The 18,665-nt window shown below is 41.1% G+C and overlaps 1 protein-coding gene across 2 annotated transcripts in view; it reads right to left on the reverse strand.

The window, feature by feature from the left end:
* Positions 1–18,665, reverse strand: part of LOC113883197 (S-adenosyl-L-methionine-dependent tRNA 4-demethylwyosine synthase) — a 146,031-nt gene that overhangs the window by 84,598 nt on the left and 42,768 nt on the right. For both annotated transcript variants that reach the window (XM_027526646.1, XM_027526647.1), the window contains one exon: positions 14,273–14,382. In XM_027526646.1, the coding sequence (XP_027382447.1) occupies positions 14,273–14,382 (110 nt within the window). The remainder of the gene's footprint in view (positions 1–14,272; positions 14,383–18,665) is intronic.

The following is an 18,665-nucleotide window of genomic DNA, read 5'->3' on the forward strand; positions in this document are numbered from 1 at the left end:
TTATGTCCAACTCTTTGCGACCCCATGGACTGTGTATAGTCCATGGAATTCTCTAGGCCAGAATACTGGAGTGGGTAACCTTTCCTTTCTCCAGAGGATCTTCCCAACCCAGGTCTCCCGCATTACAAGTGGATTCTTTACTAGTTGAGCCACAAGAGAAGCCCAAGAATAGCCTCTCCTACCCCAATCATTGCCTCCCTTCGTCCCTCAAGTATTTTGAATTAAGATTTGGAAAACTAGAGCTGCCAAGATCCAGCGCCAAAGATTCTATGTAACTGGAGTGGGTGCAAGCCAGGGTCATGGGAGCTTTAACAGTCTCCCAGGTGATTCTAATGTGCAGCCAAGGTAAAAAACCACTGCACAGGGGCTTCCCTGCGGGTCCAGTGGCTAAGACTCCAGGCTCCTAATGCAGGAGGCCCAGGTTCCATCCCTGGTCGGGGAACTAGATCCCATATGCCACAACTAGACCCAGTGCGGCCAAATAACTAACTTTTCTTTTTAAATTTCTATCAGTTTAAAACAATTTTTTAAAAAAGAAAACCACTGCATAAACCAGCAGTCTCCAAACTTAGAAATACACTGGAATCACCTGGGACTATCTTCAACGTTCCAAACTTCAGGCCACAGCCCAGGCCAATAAAATCACCATCTGGGGGAGGGGCCTGGGCATCAGGAGTTTTTGAAACTCCCCAGGTGATCCCAATGTGCAGTCAAGCTTGGGGAACCACTGGCACACACCATGGATTTCCACTGTAGTTAGATGTTGGGAAATAACCTAAGGAATTTTTAAAAATCTCAGCATCCAGGCAGTATCCCAAGCCAATTAAATCTTGATCTTTGGGGATGAGCTTGAGACATTAGTATTTATTAAATGCTCCCCATGTGACTCGAGTGGACTGCATAGGTCAAGCAGTACTGCTTTTGGCCCAACACAGAAAGCATTCACGGGGAAAAAAGAAAAAAAATATTTTTAATAAATAAAAAGCATTCATTAGCATCCTTCAATCTAACATGAGTTGGAAAGGCTTGGAAAGAGCATAAGAAGGCAAATAAAAATAAATCTTCTTTACTTCAGACATTTCTGTCCATTATCTCTAGGCTCTTTTTTATTATTATTTATTTAGTTTTCATTGGAGGATTAATTACAATACTGTGTTGGTTTCTGCCATACAGCAACATGAATCAGCCACAGGTATAAATATGCCTCCTCCCTCTTGAACTTCCCTCTCACCTCCCACTCCACCCCAGCCCTCTAGGTTGTCACAGAACACTGGATTTGAGCTCCCTGCATCACACAGCAAATTCCCACTGGATATCTGTTTTACATATGGTAATGTCTCCCTGGTGGTCTAGTGGTCAGGATTTGGTGCTCTCTCCAGGTCTTTATTTTTTTAATATTTATTTATTTTTAATTGATTGACGATTGGTTTACAATATTGGTTTGATTTCTGTCATACATCATGAATTAATCACTCAATCACGTTTGACTCTCTGAGACCTCATGGACTGTAGCACTTCCCTCGGAGAAGGCAATGGCACCCCACTCCAGTACTCTTGCCTGGAAAATCCTATGGACGGAGGAGCCTGGTAGGCTGCAGTCCATGGGGTCGATAAGAGTCGGACATGACTGAGCGACTTCACTTTCACTTTTCACTTTCATGCATTGGAGAAGGAAATGGCAACCCACTCCAGTGATCTTGCCTGGAGAATCCCAGGGACGGGGGAGCCTGTGGCTGCCGTCTATGGGGTCACACAGAGTCGGACACGACTGAAGTGACTTAGCAGCAGCAGCAGCACTTCCCTGTCCTTCACCATCTCCCAGAACTTGCTCAGACTCACGTCTGTTGAGTCAGTGATGCCATCCAACCATCTCATCCTCTGCTGTCCCCCTCTCCTCCTGCCTTCAATCTTTCCCAGAGTCACAGTCTTTTCTAATGAACTGGTTCTTCGCATCAGGTGGCCAAAGTACTGGAGCTTCAGCCTCAGCATCAGTCCTTCCAATAAATATTCAGAACTGATTTCCTTTAGGATTGACTGGTTTGATCTCCTTGCAGTCCAAGGGAGTTAACTATAGGTATACATGTGTCCCCTCCCTCTTGAATCTCCCTCCCAGCTCCAGCCCATTCCCACACCTCTAGGTTATTACAGAGCCCCAATTTGAGTTCCCTGAATCATACAGCAAATTCCCATTGGCTATCTATTTACATATGTTACTGTATACGCATCCATGCTACTTTCTCTAGGTACTTTTTGAAAAATACATTCTTTCTAAAGAGTATAATATTCCTCTTCACCAAGATTAGAAATGAGGAGAAGCATATTCATACACCTTCTCAGTCATTTCTTAGTCACTCATGAAATGTATTTTCTTCACTATAAGCAGTATTTACCCCAAAGAATGTTTGTTAGAATTAAATGAGATAATGCCTGGAAAGGCTTTAGCAGACGGCCTAGTACACACACAAAACATTCATTAAGGACGTGTTTTTATCATCACCTTTATCCTGGTTTCTTAAAATAATTAAATCCCAGTAACTATCGCCTTAAGGAAGACAAATCTGGAGAAAATAAAGTTACCTTTCACTGCTTGCTTGTGCTTTAGTTTCCACGAGGTGACTTTATTTTACACATACACTCACACACAATCTACTTGGAAATAAGCAAGTGCAAGTAAACACCCAAGCCATCAAAATCAACATAATACAGGCTAAAATCAGAACAATCTAAAAGTGGCAGGTTTTATCTTCTTTTATGACTATCTAACTGCAATTCTAAGAATGTATTTCATGTCAGTATTGGAGATGGATAATTTTTTAAGTTACTGAAATCTAAAATCTTAAGTGAATCAAGGTTTTAAATAAAACTTGATACTTAACTCACTCTGTGTTGCCAAGACAACTCAGCATTAAGTATAAAATTTTCTTTTTGTAAAAAAAAGAAACATCATTAATCTCCCCATGAGCAGAAGAGCTGAAGGGCAGATTTAATCTGAAGTGGTAAAATTAACCTAAAACTCAGAAAGAAGAATGACTGAGTACTGGCAAGGCAGTCAGATGCACTGGAAGTCAGATGCCCCAGGTTCAAACTCTGGCTCTACCACTAGGGTGATCTGTGTCCTGAGTCAAGCCACCCATCCCCTCTACACCTATGCCCTGATGTATAACGTGGGGAATTCACACACACACACACATGCGCACACAGTTGTGAGAATTCAGTGAAATAAGCCACATGAAATAACTAGTTTGGTACCAAGCCCAGCACATAAGCATTTTTTTTAATCTTAGCTGCAAATATTTCGTTATGATAATTATTTCATGAATTGTTCTATAAATTCAATTATTTTCTATTTTAAATAAAACGGTAATTCCATTCAATTCAACATACAGTTGATCTTTGAACAACAAGGTTTGGAAGAGTGCAGGTCGACGTGTATGTGGTTTTTTCTACACACACACATATAGTTCTTTTATATACATATATATATAATTTTTGGAAATTTCTATTTATATAAAAGTTCTTGAAGATTTGTGACAATTTGAAAAGTCTCACAGATGCACCCCATAACACAGTAATATCCAAAAAAATTTAAAACTTAGGTGTATCCTGAATGCATAAAAAACATGTAGATACTCCTCTATCATTTACTATCATAAAATATACATGTATTTTTTTTAAGTTAAAATGTATCAAAATGTACTCACACAAACAGACCTTGTATAGCACCACTCCCAGTTGACAGAAATGTAAACAAAGGTAAAGATCAGTATAGACTGTAACACTGTACACATTTCCCAGCACCTCCTGTTGCTAGGGCACTGAGCAGGAGTGCTGCAAGTATCTGTCTGAAACTCCAGGTGAGGGTCATCATCACGTGAGCAGCCATCTCTCTAGTCAGTTTCACTGCAGTACAGGTTTGAAGTTCTCTCACAGTTTTCATCATGTTTAGTGCAATACCGTAAACCCTGAATAACAGCACGGACCCATATGATACGTGATGCTCCCAAGAAGCAGAGAAAAGTGACAAAGGATAAATGGCTTGATATGCACCAAGAGTCAAGTCTGCAGCTGCGGTTGCCCGCCACTTCAAGACAAATGAGTCCAGTGGAAGGACCATTGTAAAAAAAAGAAAAAGGAAAGGAAATTCATGAAGCGGTCGCTGCAGCTACAGCAGGTGTGAAAACCTTGAGCTTTTTGTAAAATGTCTTTTTATCTCGTATTGAAAATGCAGCTTTTATGTATGGGGCAGGATTGTTATAAGAAAGACATACCTATAGACGAATATGATTCAAAAGGTGAAGTCATTATATGACAACTTAGAGCAAGAGGAAGGTGAAGGATCTAAAGTTGGAGAATGGAATGCCAGCAAAGGATGGTTTGATGATTTTAAAAAGAGGTCTGACTTTTAAAATGTCAAGATAACAGGAGGAGCAGCTTCTGCCAACCAAGAGGCAGCAAAGGAATTCTCAGCAAAGAAAATCATTAAGAAGAAAGGATACCTGCCTGAACAGGTTTTTAATGTAGTCAAAAGTGCCCTATGCTGGGGTGCAAAGAAGGCTTCAAAGGACATTTTATTAGTAAGGAAGAGAAGCCAGCACCAGAATTTAAGGCAGGAATGGGCAGGTTAATGCCATGGTGCTAGGCAAATGCAGTCAGATTTATGATTACGACTGCTCTTCTCTGTAAAGTTGTTAACCCCTGAGCCTTGAACGGATAAAATAAACACCAGCTGCCAGTCTTCTGGTTGTACAAAAAGAAGGTGTGGACAATGGGAAGACTTTTTCTGGATTGGTTCCATGGATGCTCTGTCCCTGAAGTCAGGAAGTCAGGAAGTACCTTGCTGGTAAGGGACAGTCTTTTAAAGTTCTTTTGATATTGGACAATGCCCCATATTGGACAACGGCCAATCCAGACCCCATGAGTTCAACACCACAGGCACCCAAATGGTTTACTTGCCCCCAAACACAACGTCTCTAATTCAGCCTCTAGACTGGAGGTAAAGACCTTGGGCTTCCATGTGATGCTAGTGGTAAAGAACTGCTGGCCAATGCAGGAAACATAAGAGACGAAGGTTCGATCCCTGGATCGGAAAGATCCCCTGGAGGAGGGCATGGCAACCCACTCCGGTATTCTTGCCTGGAAAATCCCCATGGACAGAGGAGCCTGGCTGGCTGCAGTCCATGGGGTCATAAAGAATTGGACATGACTGAAGCGACTGAGCACGCATGCATGCACTTTATGTCACTGAAAGATGCTGACGCAGAAACTTAAGATTCCAGAATTTTTATCCTAAGGTCATACCAATAAGCTGAATAACCCAGAAAAAGGACATAAGGTACAACACGGAGTATTCCTATTTCTTTGGGGTTGTTTTTTTTTTTTGGTGGGGGGGGGGGCATTGGTTAATGATGAACTTTTATTCTTTTAATACTTTCTTATGCCTTTTTTAAATTGAGGTATAATTGACAAAGATGAGTATTTCTATTTCTAAAGACTGGACCACTCAGAAATAAAACATTCTTTCTTCTCAAATAATGATACAGTTCCCGGCCAAAGATCTTCCTAAGAACCCCTCTGGCTGAAAGTCACATAAAATAGATCTTTGATCCAGCCACTTCTATTGTGATGTTTATTTCATAAACAAGCTTCAGAAAACAATTAGCAGGTGGTATTTTCTTCCTGGCTTCCCCCACATTCCTTTTGGATGTGTACTTTAGCACACCTTATTCCTGAGGCCCATCTATTAAGAGACCCTTTATTTTTTGCATTAAACGATAGATAAAAACACCTAGCAACAAATGACGTCTTCTTCATCTTTGCACGTTCAGCACTGAGCACGTTCCTCCCAAAGAGTGTTCACTTACTTGATCTCAGCTGAACTGGTGGGAAACTGAGTTAAAGAAACCTAAGCCTGAGACTTCCGTGGTGGTCAAGTGGCTAAGACTCCACGCTCCCAAGGCAGGGGGCCCGGGTTCACTTCCTGGTCAGGGAACTAGAACCCACACGCCACGATGAAAATCGAAGATCCTGTGTGCCGCAACTAAGACCCAGCATAGACAAATACATAAATTTAACTAAGGGAAAAAAAAAAAAAAGAAACCTCCACCCCATTCTCTGAAGCCTGTGTCTCCCTGCCATGGTGGTATTTGGAGGGGGAAGTGAGCATTTTGAAAAGATGCTGAGTTGCACTTTAATCCTGACCCACTTGTAATCAGCGTAAAGTTAATTTTACATTGTGCATATAAAGGGGAAAGCTAATAAAGGTCATGGAAAGAAGACTGGTTTAATGATCAATGAAATAACTGAAAAGACAATGAGTACCCTTGAGATTGAGAACAGAAGCACAAAAAGGAAACGTTGAAAAGATCAGAATGTCTTCAAAATGTGCTGAAGGCTGGCCACTGAGCCAAAAGCTGGAAGTAAGTGTTAGTAAGTGTTAGTCACTCAGTCGTACCCAACTCTTTGTGACCCCAGGGACTGCAGCCCACCAGGCTCCTGTGTCCATGAGATTTTCCAGGCAAGGATACTGGAGTGGGTTGCCATTTCCTTCTCCAGGGGATCTTCCCGACCCAGGGATCAAACCCGGGTCTCCTGCACTGCAGGCAGATCCTTTACTGACTGAGCTACAAGGGAAGCCCCAAAAGCTGGAAACTCAGAGGCAAAAACAATACCGACAACAAGACTCATCCCATACAAAAATCAGATCATAGAATGACTGGACCAGACCCAGGGGAGGGAGTCGGTGATCAACACGTGGCGGGAAAGCACCCAAAGAAACAAAGGACTCCACAGCAGAGTGATGGGAAACATCAGTGAGTTAAGAGTGCCGTCTAAGGAAAGGCGGGAGTGGAAAAACTTAACAAACTAAGAAGGAAACGGCTACAAACCTTTGAAAATTGCCTGTAACTTCCAACTTATGACTCCTGTTTCCTAAATTTCTGTTGAAATCTGAAATTCATATTCCTCCAGATATAATGCTATTAAAACGGAGATGAAGTTACCATTCAAACCCCCAACCCCCGCCAACATCGAATTAATCTGTAATATACCTAAACACTTCCCGGGTGGCGCTAATGGTAAAGAACCCACCTGCCAACACCGGAGATGTGACAGACTCAGGTTCGATCTCTGGGTCGCGAAGATCCCCAAAGAGGAAATGGCAACCCACACCCGTACTCTTGCCTGGAGAATCTCATGGCTACAATCCATTGAGTCACAAAAAGTCAGACACGACCAAAGCACAGCACATACCTAAACTATAGCACTACCAAGTCCATTTCAATATCACCTAATCAAATTCAATTTTTTTTCCTATAGGAAAATGTATCCCAAGTTCCAACTGAGGAAACCAGAAACACACTTTTACTTTTGGCTTTTTGTTTTGTTTTTCTTTTTTGTAAGCCACAAGGGGACACAGGGTAATAACAACAGGGCTTTAACAGGGAAATTCTAAAATGGATGTGGAAGAAGAGAAAGCAGAACTAGTTTCCTGTAGGGCATCTGTGAGTAATTCTACATTTGAGATTAAGCCACTTCTCCATGCCAGTCTCTACTAAGGAATTCTGATTTGGGGAAGACAGAGAAGAGACTCTCCACCAGGGGCTAAAATGAAATCTAAGTGCCACTCCTGCATCTTTAGCACCCAGAACTGGAATGTATGTCAGAGCATCACCCAGGGGGCAGTACTCAGTTCAGAAGAGGTAGAGTGACTTCATTAGCCTTGCCATCCTTACTCTGAAACTGACTATCCAGAAAGGACAGTCATCTGTTTCATTAATATTTACACCCTTAGAGATCTCTTCAAGAAAATTAGAGATACCAAGGGACCATTTCATGCAAAGATGGGCTCCATAAAGGACAGAAATGGTATGGACCTAACAGAAGCAGAAGATATTAAGAAGAGGTGACAAGAATACACAGAAGAACTAAACAAAAAAGATCTTCATGACCCAGATAACCCAGGTGTGATCACTCACCTAGAGCCAGACATCCTGGAACGCAAAGTCAAGTGGGCCACAGGAAGCATCACTACGAACAAAGCCAGTGGAGGTGATGGAATTCCAGATGAGCTATTTCAAATCCTAAAAGATGATGCTGTGAAAGTGCTGCACTCCATAAGCCAGCATATTTGGAAAACTCAGCAGTGGCCACAGGACTGAAAAAGGACAGTTTTCATTCCAATCCCAAAGAAAGGAAATGCCAAAGAATGCTCAAACTACCACACAATTGCACTCATCTCACACACTAGCAAAGCAATGCTCAAAATTCCCTAAGCCAGTCTTCAACAGTACATGAACCATGAACTTCCAGATGTTCAAGCTGGATTTAGAAAAGGCAGAAGAACCAGAGATCAAATTGCCAACATCCACTGGATCATTGAAAAAGCAAGAGAATTCCAGAAAAACATCTACTTCTGCTTTATTGACCATGCCAAAGCCTTTCACTGTGTGGATCATAACAAACTGTGAAAAATTCTGAAAGAGACGGGAATACCAGACTACCTTCCTGCTTCCTGAGAAATCTGTATGCAGATCAAGAAGCAACAGTTAGAACTGCACATGGAACAACACCCTGGTTCCAAATCGGGAAAGAAGTACATCAAGGTTATATATTGTCACCCTGCTTATTTAACTTATATGTAGAGTACATCCTGGGAAATGCTGGATGAAGCATAAGCTGGAATCAAGATTGCCAGGAGAAATATCAATAACCTCAGAAATGCAGATGACACCACCCTTATGGCAGAAAGCGAAGAAGAAATAAAAAGCCTCTTGATGAAAGTGAAAGAGAATGAAAAAGTTGACTTAAAATTCAACATCCAAAAACTAAGATCATGGCATCTGGTCCCATCACTTCATGGCAAACAGATGGGGAAATAATGGAAACAGTAGCAGACTTTATTTTTTGGGGCTCCAAAATCACTGCAGATGGTGACTGCAGCCATGAAATTAAAAGACGCTTACTCCTTGGAAGGAAAGTTATGACCAACCTAGATAGCATATTCAAAAGCAGAGACATTACTTTGCCAACAAAGGTCCATCTAGTCAAGGCTATGGTTTTTCCTGTGGTCATGTATGGATGTGAGAGTTGGACTGTGAAGAAAGCTGAGCACCGAAGAATTGATGCTTTTGAACTGTGGTATTGGAGAAGACTCTTTAGAGTCCCTTGGACTGCAAGGAGATCTAACCAGTCCATTCTAAAGGAGCTCAGTCTTGGGTGTTCTTTGGAAGGACTGATGCTAAAGCTGAAACTCCAATACTTTGGCCACCTCATGCGAAGAGTTGACTCATTGGAAAAGACTCTGATGCTGGGAGGGATTGGGGGCAGGAGGAGAAGGGGATGACAAAGGATGAGATGGCTGGATGGCATCACTGACTGGATGGACATGAGTTTGAGTGAACTCCGGGAGTTGGTGATGGACAGGGAGGCCTGGCGTGCTGCACTTCATGGGGTTGCAAAGAGTCGGACACGACTGAGCAACTGAACTGAACTGAAAGGTCCATCTAGTCAAAGCTATGTTTTTTTTCAGTAGTCATGTATGGGTGCGAGAGTTGGACTATAAAGAAAGCTGAGCACCAAAGAATCGATGCTTTTGAACTGTGGTGTTGGAGAAGACTCTTGAGAGTCCCTTGGACTGCAAGGAGACCCAACCAGTCCATCCTAAAGGAAATCAGTCCTGAATATTCATTGGAAGGACTGATGCTGAAGCTCCAATACTTTGGCCACCTGATGCAAAGAACTAACTCATTGGAAAAGACCCTGATGCTGGGAAAGACTGAAGGTAGGAGGAGAAGGGGACAATAGAGGATGAGATGGTTGGATGGCATCACCGACTCGATGGACATAAGTTTGAGTAAGCTCCGGGAGTTGGTGATGGACAGGGAAGCCTGGTGTGCTCCTGTCCGTGTGGTCACAAGGAGTCAGACATGACTGAATGACTAATCTGAACTCAACTTAGGGATGAATGAGAGATAGAACACAGCGATTTCACTGATTGAAGGAGGAATTCGGGTTCATTAAAAAGAAAACTTTAGATTATAACCATTGATAAAAACTGAGTGAAGTTAGAAAATCTTACTGCCTAGCTGAATGCCCACAGTAAACAACCATCGATTTGAACATTTCAGATTACTTTCTGCCAAGAGCCAAAAAGATAGAAAACACATCTTCTAATACTATAGGTTTCACAGTAGGATTTGCTGCAGTTATTAAAATGAGACAGATTTTCAAAAAAGTAATTAAGCCCAGAATGAAGTAAGAAGCATTAACAAATAGTCACCACCATCTAAAAAACTGGAAACTAAAGGAGTTCTCATTCTTAGTGAAAATATAATGAATCAGAGCACCTTTAAGCCCATGTGCAGACCTGTCTACTGCCCACCACACCTTCAAAAATACACTTGTTTTCTACTACTGTAAAGAAAAACTGTTTTCAGTATTCTGAAGAGTGTCAGTGTACAAGTATCAACCGGTTCAAATTTGAAAACCTTTCGAGAAAATTTATTGTTGATTAAATAAAGAGATGTTTTGCTGACATGGTAACATTTTGTCAAGGCAATTCATTAAGGTATGCAAAAAGCATCCTTTGTGAGAATTACAAGGGCGAGGAAGATACTCTATAAAAGCTGTTTTTAAGGGTGAATGAATGGCAGCTGCTGTATTTCGGGGGTCACCCCCACCCTCTTAGGCATTCTCCCCCCTACTCAGGATTCACTTATTCACAGACATGCTCTGTTCTTTGTCCCTGCAATCCTGTATCTGTCCTTCCCCTGCAAGGCAATATATACACTTTAAAACGCTTTGTCTCTTATGCCACAGGTACCTGAAGACAAACCATCTGAGATGCCTACTGATTAAAGCAAGCACAAGGTTACCAACCAGGGACACCTTTCTGCACAGGACACACCATCCAACAGGCCAGGCAGACAACAAAGACTACGTGCTCGCTGAGCTCACCTAACATGTGTTATTAACGGGCAGAAAGGCGGCCTCATGATTTATTCATCTCTTATTTCCATTTAAAGTGCATTTACAAAAAGGCTCCTGTCAGAAAAATCACGATCAAAACTCAGGTTGTCACTCTGTATCAAGGACATCTCGGGATGGAAAAAGGCATGTCTACTCCTCGGGGCTGCTTCCACCCATACAAACTGCCTGGCACACAATTTATTCGGGGAGCTTCCTAGATGTCCAGGAAACACACATCCTCGGCTATCACCCCATTATTTAAGGATTCAACTGCTTCTTTAAGCACCAAATAAAAACATACTGATTACACTAAAGAGGTTAAATTACTGGTGTTTGCCTGCTTCTGATATGACTGTCTAGGATGGCTAATTTTACGTGTCAACTTGGCTGGGCCATGGTGCCCAGTTTGGTCAAATGTTATTCTGGATGTTGGATGGTGAAGATGTCTTCCGGATGAAATTAACATTTAGGTCAGTGGACTTTGGGTAAAGCAGACTGCCCTTTATAGTGCAGATGAGCCTCATCAAATCAACTGAAAGCCTCAAAGAACAAAGGCTGACAGCCCTCAAGCAAGAAGGAATTCTGCAAGCAGACAGCCTCTGGATTTGAACTGCAATTCTTCCTTAAATCTCTAGCATGCTGGTCCACTCCATCAGATTATTTTTATCTTTTTGATTGACCAAGCCTGTACAATTCCATGATCCAATTCTTTAAGCCAATCTCACTCTATCAATCTCTCTCTCTCTTTCTTCCTCTAAACACACCCACACAGCATCCTGATGACTCTTTCTCTGGAGAATTCTGACTAGTAACTAAGTATCCAAAAGAAAGTAAGACTTTGCCTTGAAATATACTTAAAAGGCATATGGTTTATTTGAGGGTCATGATCAATAATATTAACGAAATCAACAAAGAGTCTAAGAAAAGCTAGTAAATTCCTGATGTGGAGACTTACTAGTTTTTTACTACACAGTTTCATTTAATTTTCCAAAAGGCTGGTAAGAGACACTGCTTTTTCCAAATAAGAAAATGACTTGTTTCCAAAAAAAAAAAATTCTTGAGACTAAAAACCAAGATGAAATGTTAAAATATTTATTAGCATCTCTGCAGATGTACAAGTTGGCACATACATATGTACATATATATGTATAGGGCAATTTTCCTTAGAAAACTCATAAAGATAATATAAATTTATAAATTACTTTTATAAAAATACCTTTATAAATTATTATTGCTCTTGAATCATTATTTGCATTACTTTCCCAATTTCTCCTAGGAAGTCAGAATAGTAGTAAGAAACACCATGGTAAAAAATAAGAAATAGATTTGGTCTTTGCTCTGGTTCCTGGCACAAAGCTCCTATAACCCCTGGGATTTCCTGAGTGGTGGGAGTACCTTTTGTCATTCATAAAGATCCCTTTCCGGACTTCCCTATTGGTCCAGCAGTTAAGACTCCATGCTTCAACTGCTGGGGACTCAGGGAACTAACATCCCATATGCCAGGCAGCACAGCCAAAAAATAAATAAGGAGCCCTTTTAAGTACACCTAAGTACATTTATGCAAATGGGGTGGCATAGGGTAGGACTCCTAAATGGCCTCAGGATGGGGCTGGTCACCATAAAGACCAAGTGTTCAAAGGATTAGAATTTTCAATCACACCCATGGACCGGTGAGAAAGGGAAAGGGAACTGACAAAATAAGCTCTATAAAAACCCTTGAACAAGATTTGATGTGCTTCTGGGTTGGTGGATGTATCCATGTGCTAGGAGGGTGGTGCACCCCAGTTCCATGGGGACAGAAGCTCCTGGCCTCAGGACCCTTCCAGACCGACCCTATACTTCTCCATCTGGCTGTTCACCTGTGGTCTCTATAATATCCTTTATACCAAACTGGTAAACATAAGTAGATGCTTCTCTGTTCTGCGAGCCACTCTAACAAACTAACAGAATCTGAGGAGTTCGTGGGAACTTCCGATTTACAGTTGATCAGAAACACAGGTAACATCCCAGGCTTTCCACTGGCATCTGAAGTGGGGTGCAATCTTACAGGACTGAACCCCTAACCTGTGGGTCTGCTGTTATCTCCAGACAGTGCCAGGACTGAATTACATTTGTTGAACACCCAGGCAGTGTCTACTGAGACCTGGAGAACTGCTTGGTGAAAGAAAAGCATCAGAAACAGTGTGATCTCAAGCAGTAGTGACCTGGCAGAACAAACTTCTCTGCGTGAAAGGACTACCTGATCTTCAAAATGCTAATTACTGGGGTTTATAAAGACTCCCATTTACGATGCAAGAGTGCCGATGCCAAACCCACCTTGGCTGGAGTTCACCTTTTTTGTTGTATATGAAAGGAAAGGAGAATAAAGGAGACAGGACTGACAAGGGATGGGTGGAGACAAGAGACATGCACATTTAACAGGGAACCTAACACATTTCAGTCGATCACCTGCAATTGTCTTTAAAAAGCCATTATTTTATTGGGTTGGCCAAAAAGTTTGTTCAGGTTTTTCCTTAAGCTGCTATGGGAAAGCCCAAAGAACTTTTTGGCCAACCTAATACCAGTCCTCCATATCTATCTACAGTGGTGGGTCTCAAAGTATAGTTTCCAGTTCAACAACAGGGTTATCAGAAAATGTGTAAGTGATGTATATTCTAGCTCCCTCCCTCAGACTTTCTGAATCAATCCCTGGGGAAGGAGATTGGGAATCTCTATTTTAATGATCAATTCTGATGCACACTAAAGCTTAAGAACCAGCCATCTCCAGTAGAGTCAAATACCTTGAACTGTGAGACACAGCTAGATCAGGAAATTCTAGACACTGAGTAGCAGAATTCTATACATCACTGTGGATCATGTGGAGGAAATCTGATTAAAATTAACCCTCCATTTTTGTACAGCATTTATTCAAAAATGCCTTCCTAATACTATCTAACTGGTATTACTTATCACTTGAATGATCTAAAATTATCAGTCGAATCACAAGGTTGCTTTGTATCCAACACAGCACAATAGCAAAAGTTTTTAGGAGGAATGATGATACATTCCCTGCCAAAATTTACAAGCTGAATGCACTATATTAAAAATAGCTAAGCTCTGAATTAATTTTTTAGTTCCCCCATCATACGATATATATAAAGTTATCAGTGAAAACTACAAAGGCCAAAGTATATATAGTATTTCTACAAAGTTTTCGATTTCCTACACAAGAATTTGCCAGCAGGGACAACATTCTGCCAAAGGAGGCAATTCCTCTGCCAATTTAATTCAGGCTATTAGCATTCCTTTGTAGAGGGAAGATAAATACCTTTAAACTGCTTGATCATGTTCTGATGGTTTTCAATGGCTTCCTTCAAGATCATTTCAGGTTGGTCCATTTTCCACCGCCATTCAGTACCCACTGGATTGGTGTGGTGCCTAGGAAAAAGAGAGGCAAAAGTTCTTTAGAACTCTGTTAACTCTCAGCTAGTCACCCACTATGAGGGAGTCCATATAATTATAAAATCCAGGTTGGTTTTCTCCTAAAAGCTCAGCTATCTACAGCTATATTTCACAACTTATTTTGAGTCATGACATCTAGGACAGAAAGACAGATGGACAAGGGAAATGCTTGGCCAAGACTGAAGCTTAATCAGAACAATACAACATGTACCCCTCTCTCCCAGCCACACACCACCAGGCTAACAAGCATCCAGCAATGACCACCAGTACAATACTGTTTCAAGACTCTCTCCGAGAGGCAATGGGAAGACCTAAAGCTTAGGATGGATCAGACACGGAGGGAAAAACCTCCAGCAAACCCCAGGCAACACTCAAGGTATCTCTAAAGGACACCAGAAAGGAAAGGGATGCCAATTTCCACACGCAAAGAACATTCATCTCAGTCTCTCACAATGTTGGACTTCGGAAAAAAAAAAAAATAAGAGGCATACAAAAAAGCAAGAAAACAATACATTTCCAAGAGACAAAGCAATCAATAGGACCAAACTCTTCTGACACAAGGGGTGAAAGTATCTGACAGGTTATGTTTTTAGAACTCTGATTACTGTACGTTACAAGTCCTAATAGAAAGAGGTAAACAACACGCAAGACCAAATGGGTAAATTCAGCACGGGGAGGAAAGCTATAATCAAACAGAAACACTAAACACGAAAAAAATAGGACTTCGACAGGCTCAACAGTAAACTACAACAGCTACGGAAAGAGGTAAAAAAAAAAAACTTGGAGAGAACAAATTAAGCCAACTAAAACACACATAAAAATTTAAGTGGGGAAAAAAAAAGACACAGCATCCAAGAGCTGTGGGACAATTATCAAAAGGTCCAAAATACACATAATTGGAATCCCAGAGCCAAAATACAGTAATTAAAATCCCAGAAGGGAAACACAAAATAAAGTAGAGAAAGATGTCGGAAAAATACGGCCAACAATTTCCCAAAGTTAATGAGAAACAATTAACCACAGATCCAAGAAGCTTGCAGAACAACCAGAATATTTAAAGACAGTGTAAAAATACAGTATCTAAGCTAATGAAAACAAAAGAAAATCAGAAAATCTTCAAGTAAGAGAAAAAGGGCACATTACTTAAGGACACAGATTGGTATTATTTCTGACAACTCATCGGAAAACAGCAAGCCAGATGACACTATAATGACACCTGAGAGAATGCTTAAAGGAAATAAACTTGTCAACTCAGAATTCTATACCCAGTGCAAATATCTTTCCAAAAATGGAGTAAGAAAGACTTTTGCAGACAAAAATCTGAGAGTTTTCCTTGTTGGCAAACCTATACTACAGAGTATATTAAAGGGAATCACTCAGGCAAAAGAAATAGACACCAGATAGTAACTTAAGATTACTCAAAGAAATGATGAGCGCTGAAAAAAGAAAATAAAATATGGAAAGATAAAGTTTATTTTCCTTTTAATTACTCTAAAAACAACTGACAGTACAACTAAAACAGAGTACTGATATACTGTGTTTACAGCTTATATAAAAGTAAAATTTATGCCAACAGCAGCCCAAAAATATAATAGAAACAGCAAATATACTGTTGTGAAGCTCTTATGCTATACATCCCTAGACCACCGCACACATGACTTTTCAACCTCAGCACAGCTGACATTTTGAACTCAATAACTCTTTGCTGTGAAGGGCTGTCCTATATGTCACAGAGTGTTTAAGAGCATCCCTGGCCCCTGCCCACTACACGCCAGCAGCACCTCCTTCCATTACAACAATCAAAAATGTCTCCAGACATGGTCAAATGCCCTAAGGTTCCCCTCGGGATGAAAAATAGAAATTTTGCCCCAGTTGAGAACCAATAATTTAACAGAATGTCTGAAAAGATATTTTTCAGTTTTTGTTTTTGTTTCTTCACTATATCCCTAGATAACTAGAAAAGGGAAACCATGTAAAAGAACTTATGATGGGATGATGATGATATTAGATTCTTTTTTTTAGGCCTTTTTTAAAATATTATCTGTCAATCAAAGTAGGTATAAGATAAAACAATAATGGCTGAGATTTGCATCGAAATAGTGAGAACTAGGGTAGGTAAATGGAACATGACTAGAAATGTGTTAACAAATGTACATAGAGATTCATTATACTATTCACTCTATTTTTGTTCAAAACATATCCATAATAAAAGTTAGAAGTACTCCCTAATATGATATGCTAAAAGGTTATATCACTTCTATGGGTTTTTGTCCCAAAATCCAAATATACCTAACTAATGCAAAGAAACGGAGAAGGCAGTGGCACCCCACTCCAGTACTTTTGCCTAGAAAATCCCATGGACGGAGAAGCCTGGTAGGCTGCAGTCCATGGGGTCGCTGAAGTTGGACACGACTGAGTGACTTCACTTTCACTTTTCACTTTCCTGCATTGGAGAAGGAAATGGCAACCCACTCCAGTGTTCTTGCCTGGAGAATCCCAGGGACGGGGGAGCCTGGTGGGCTGCCATCTATGGGGTCGCACAGAGTCGGACACAACCGAAGCGACTTAGCAAGCAAGCAAGCAACGCAAAAAAATAGAGGAAAACAACAGAATGGGAAAGACTAGAGATCTCTTCAAGAAAATTAGAGATACCAAGGGGACATTTCATGCAAAGATGGGCTCGATAAAGGACAGAAATGGTATGGACCTAACAGAAGCAGAAGATATTAAGAAGAGATGGCAAGAATACACAGAAGAACTGTACAAAAAAGATCTTCATGACCAAGATAATCACAATGGTGTGATCATTCACCTAGAGCCAGACATCCTGGACTGTGAAGTCAAGTGGGCCTTAGAAAGCATCACTACAAACAAAGCTAGTGGAGGTGATGGCATTCCAGTTGAGCTATTCCAAATCCTGAAAGATGATGCTGTGAAAGTGCGGCACTCAATATGCCAGCAAATTTGGAAAACTCAGCAGTGGGCACAGGACTGGAAAAGGTCAGTTTTCATTCCAATCCCAAAGAAAGGCAATGCCAAAGAATGCTCAAACTACCACACAATTGCACTCATCTCACACGCTGGTAAAGTAATGCTCAAAATTCTCCAAGCCAGACTTCAGCAATATGTGAACTGTGAACTACCAGATATTCAAGGTGGTTTTAGAAAAGGCAGAGGAACCAGAGATCAAATTGCCAACATCCACCTGACCATCGAAAAAGCAAGAGAGTTCCAGAAAAACATCTATTTCTGCTTTATTGACTATGCCAAAGCCTTTGACTGTGTGGATCACAATAAACTGTGGAAAATTCTGAAAGAAATGGGAATACCAGACCATCTGACCTGCCTCTTGAGAAATCTGTATGCAGGTCAGGAAGCAACAGTTAGAACTGGACATGGAACAACAGACTGGTTCCAAATAGGGAAAGGAGTACGTCAAGGCTGTATATTGTCACCCTGATTATTTAACTTATATGCAGAGTACATCATGAGAAACGCTGGACTGGAAGAAGCACAAGCTGGAATCAAGATTGCCAGGAGAAATATCAATAACCTCAGATATGCAGATGACACCACCCTTATGGCAGAAAGTGAAGAGGAACTCAAAAGCCTCTTGATGAAAGTGAAAGAGGAGAGTGAAAAAGTTGGCTTAAAGCTCAACATTCAGAAAATGAAGATCATGGCATCTGGTCCCATCACTTCATGGGAAATAGATGGGGAAACAGTGGAAACTGTGTCAGACTTTATTTTTTTGGACTCCAAAATCACTGCAAATGGTGACTGCAGCTATGAAATTAAAAGACGCTTATTCCTTAGAAGAAAAGTTATGACCAACCTAGATAGCATATTCAAAAGCAGAGACATTACTTTGCCAACAAAGGTTCATCTAGTCAAGGCTATGGTTTTTCCTGTGGTCATGTATGGATGTGAGAGTTGGACTGTGAAGAAAGCTGAGCACCGAAGAATTGATGCTTTTGAACTGTGGTGTTGGAGAAGACTCTTGAGAGTCCCTTGGACTGCAAGGAGATCCAACCAGTCCATTCTAAAGGAGATCAGCCCTGGGATTTCTTTGGAAGGAATGATGCTAAAGCTGAAACTCCAGTACTTTGGCCACCTCATGCGAAGAGCTGACTCATTGGAAAAGACTCTGATGCTGGGAGGGATTGGGGGCAGGAGGAGAAGGGGATGACAGAGGATGAGATGGCTGGATGGCATCACCGACTTGATGGACGTGAGTCTCAAGTGAACTCCGGGAGTTG

The sequence above is a fragment of the Bos indicus x Bos taurus genome, chromosome 25 (genome assembly GCF_003369695.1).
Source record: "Bos indicus x Bos taurus breed Angus x Brahman F1 hybrid chromosome 25, Bos_hybrid_MaternalHap_v2.0, whole genome shotgun sequence".
NCBI lineage: Eukaryota > Metazoa > Chordata > Mammalia > Artiodactyla > Bovidae > Bos > Bos indicus x Bos taurus.